The 4,056-nt window shown below is 33.9% G+C and overlaps 1 protein-coding gene across 1 annotated transcript; it reads left to right on the top strand.

Moving 5' to 3' along the window:
* The first annotated feature begins 731 nt into the window (after positions 1 to 731).
* Positions 732 to 3,607, top strand: LOC140801166 (disease resistance protein RPM1-like). Its single transcript, XM_073156169.1, has one exon. It carries the CDS (start codon positions 800 to 802, stop codon positions 3,605 to 3,607), a length of 2,808 nt encoding a protein of 935 aa, XP_073012270.1. The 5' UTR covers positions 732 to 799.
* Positions 3,608 to 4,056: the final 449 nt, after the last annotated feature.

Raw genomic sequence — 4,056 nt, 5'->3', positions numbered from 1 at the left:
TTAATTAAAAAAATAGTCATTTAAAATTATTTCTGAAATGATTGAATATTAGTCTTATTATAAAGATATCAATAAGAGTTTTCTAACCATATATTTTTTATTAAAAAATAATAATATTAAGAGGATTTATTAAGTGATTTAAAATATAAAAATAAATAAATATATATATATATATATATATATATTAATTAAATAATAAATATAGAGCTGGATACATTGGAGTGCACCGGGCTCTTGGCTCAATAATTGGAGCCTCTCTCCTTTGAAAATGCTCTTAGTAATCTTAAACTAGCCAAGCCCATATTATTAGGCTTTCGTCAGATAATATCTAACCCATAATTCTGTCTCTCCTAATCGGATTTAGTTCTAATTTAATTTACTTTTTCATTTTTCATAATCCACATTCTACTATTAAACCTGGATTATTCAAATATCTATTTGAATATATATTTACTTAGTCCCCTAGTTTAAGTCCCCTCCCTTAGATCTCATCAGCTCTACTATTTTAGAGCTCGGTGATGTTTCCTTCAAAAATATATAGTATACTTGCACATATGCTAGAGACTATTTGAGATGGAGAGATATTCTTAATCGAATTATTGAACCTGAAGATTGATCGACTAAGTTCAGCTCACATAGCAAATATGACAAAAGATACTTTCCAGAAAAAAGGGGAGAAACCCATAATGCACATCTAAGATTTTACACCTCTTTGCAGGTGGCAACCCATAATGCACATCTAAGATTTTACACCTCTTTGCAGGTGGCAGGCTCGAAAATTTCTATCCAGTAGTAAAGGATGGCAGAAGCTCTAGTCTTTCAAATTCTTCATAAACTAGGATCTATTGTGGCAACCAATGCAGTGCAAGTATTAAGTTCACAGTTAGGGAAAAATGTATCAATTTTGATCCAAGTGGAAAGTCAAATAAAACAGATTGAAGGTGAGCTTAATGTAATGCATCCATTCTTATATCAAGTACAAAGATATGGAGGCTATGATGCAACACTACAAGCCTGGTTACAACAAGTACAGAATTTGGCATTTCAAATCGAGGATATAATAGATGAGTATACTTACCTAGTTAGTGGATATCAAAGTGGAATTCGAGGATTTCTCAAGAACACTCTTCATAAATCAAAGAACATCAGTTCTTGGCATAAAGTTGCTATGGAGCTGAAGGAAATCCAAATTCGTCTTCATAACCTTTCAAGCATGAAAGATAGGTACAACATTATATTGTCAAAAGAAATTGACACTTCTTATTCAGCTCAAGGGCTACGTGACTTCACTCTCTCTTCCTATGCAATGGATTACAATGAGCTTGTAGGCATTCGAGAAGAAAGAGAGAAGATAATGCAGTATCTAACAACTGGAGAAAAGCTGACAACCATAATTTCCGTGTGGGGTATGGGAGGATCCGGGAAAACTACTCTTATTCATAATATTTACGAAAGCAAAGTTATAAAGGAACACTTTGATAATCGTATGTGGGTTTCAATCTCTCAAAAGTATAAAATTGAAGATATATTAATAAGGATGGTAAAACATGTCTTCAATAATAATGAAGGTCTTGAAAATATTGAGAGCATGTGCAGGACAGATCTAATAGAGCTACTTCGAAGAAATTTACAAGACAAAAAGTACTTGATTGTTTTAGATGATGTATGGAGTAGAGATGTTTGGATCAAATTATTTACTATCTTTGATGAGAACTACTCTGGTGGTAGAGTGGTAATAACAACAAGATTGAAAGATGTAGCAGAATTAGCGACGGAAAGTCATAATTTTGAGTTAAAAAATCTACACAAGTCAGAAGAATGGGCTCTCTTTTGTAGATGGGTTTTTAGAAACATGTTGGATAAAAGATGTCCAGAGGAACTTGAACAATGGGGGAGAAAGATTGTAAGCAAGTGTCATGGCTTGCCATTAGCTATTGTGGTTGCAGGCAACCTATTATCATTTAAAAGGAAGAATGTAGCAGAATGGATAAAATTCTATAATGAAATAAATTGGGAGTTACATGATAGCTTGGACAACCAAAATTTGAGCTCGGTGATGAGTGTTTTGAATCTAAGCTATAATCAGTTGCCAAGTCATCTAAAAAACTGTTTCTTGTTTTGTAGCATTTTTCCAGAGGATTTCTTGATATCTAGAAAGAGGCTAATTAGACTGTGGGTTGCAGAAGATTTGGTTGCATCAAAAAGTACCAAGACACTAGAAGAAGTTGCAGAGGAGTACCTTAACGAACTCATTGATCGATGCTTGCTACAAGTTGTGAAAAGGAATGACTTTGGAAGGGTCAAGTCTTGTCAAATGCATGACCTTGTGCGGGAATTAGCCATATCGATTTCTGCAAATGAAAACTTTTACACGGCATATAATAAGTCGCAGGTGAGAATTGTTAACTATAATGCTCGTCGTGTGGCATCAGATGAGTATAGTGATAGTATCCATTCAAGTATAAATTTTTCACACCTTCGCTCTTTTTACTTGTTTGATACTGCCCACTTTTCTCTATCCTCTCTATCATGGTTTTCGCGTAGTGTAAGATATCTGAGAATATTAGATATACAAGATGCTCCAATCTCATGTCTACCAAATGATATTTTCAACCTATTCAACTTACGCTACTTGGGTTTGAAGAATACAAATGTTAAGCAGCTATCGAACTCCTTAGGCAAATTGCATAGACTCCAAACTCTCAACCTTTTCCATACTGCAATAAACAAGTTGCCTACTACAATAGTAGAATTAAAGGAGTTGCGACACTTGTTTGCAGAGAAGAAATTGGATGCAAATTATAGAAAATTTCATGCTCTCAGTGGTGTAGAAGCTCCGACGAGACTATGGCATTTGACAGACTTGCAAACTTTGCAAAGTATTGAAGCAACCATGGACTTGGTGCGACAAATAGGAAACTTGACTCAACTGAGAAGTTTTCGCATTAGAAATGTCAAAAGCATTCACTGTTATGAGCTATTTAAATCCATCAATAAGATGCAGTTCCTCTCTAACTTAGATGTGTTTGCAAGTGACGAGAATGAGTATATTAATTTAGAAGCATTGAGCTCTCTACCTCAGCATCTTCAAAAGCTAAGTTTGCATGGTAGATTGGTGTTGGCTTCCCTTTTGTTTCAATCACTTCAAGTCAACCTTAAGTGGCTTGTTCTACGGTGGTGCAAGCTCGAGAAAGATCCACTTAGAGCTATCTCTTGTATGTCTGGTTTAACATATCTTTGGCTTCAAAGGGCATATGAAGGAAAAGAATTGCTCTTTCAGTCAGGGTGGTTTCCTAATCTAAAAAGACTTTATTTAATAGATATGTCATGGCTTGAGTTTATATTGTTCGAGAAGTCTGTGCAGAGCCTTGAGGAGTTAAAATTAGTCGGCTTGACACAATTGAAGGAGATCCCACAAGGAATGAACTCACTTATATTTCTCCAAGAGCTTTATATATGGGATTTGCACCCAGAATTCACTCGAAACATCTACAGTGCAGAAGGAAGAAATAAAACTAAGCACATTCCTCTCATTAATCATGTTTATAAAAATGTCGAAGGTTGGAAGGTTGACAATCTTGCTCAAGACTTTGAAAAGGTAACTTGAAATTACATTTTTTTTTTTTCACATGAACATACACGTAAAGAAGTTCACTAAACTGTAACTTCTTTTTATTTTTTAGTTCCAGATCTAAGGATGATTTTCTCAAATATTACATACCTTATCGCCAACAATTTTCTGATCTCGGAGATTTTAAAGCAGCTGATGAGTCAACATAGTATCAGAAGCATGATCTAATTCTAGAATTGTTGTAATATATAAGTGAGATACTATTAGTTTGCCTTCTCAAATCTGTATAACTTGGAGATCATGTTTGAATAATATATCACTATTTATATATTTATCTCAAATTAAAAAAGTAATTATTGTTGGTTTTAAACGTGATTTAAAAGTGAGTTTCAAAATAAATGTCGTTTTAATTTGACTTTTAATCGCAGGTTGAAAATTTTTTAAAGAAAAACTTTGCATTAGTTTTGCAATAGGCTTAATTGAAC

Source organism: Typha latifolia, chromosome 14, assembly GCF_019914945.1.
Source record: "Typha latifolia isolate L0001 chromosome 14, TyphaL0001v2, whole genome shotgun sequence".
Taxonomy (NCBI): domain Eukaryota; kingdom Viridiplantae; phylum Streptophyta; class Magnoliopsida; order Poales; family Typhaceae; genus Typha; species Typha latifolia.
The sequence above is the reverse complement of the archived record's forward strand: the minus strand, read 5'-3'. Positions and strand labels throughout refer to the sequence as shown.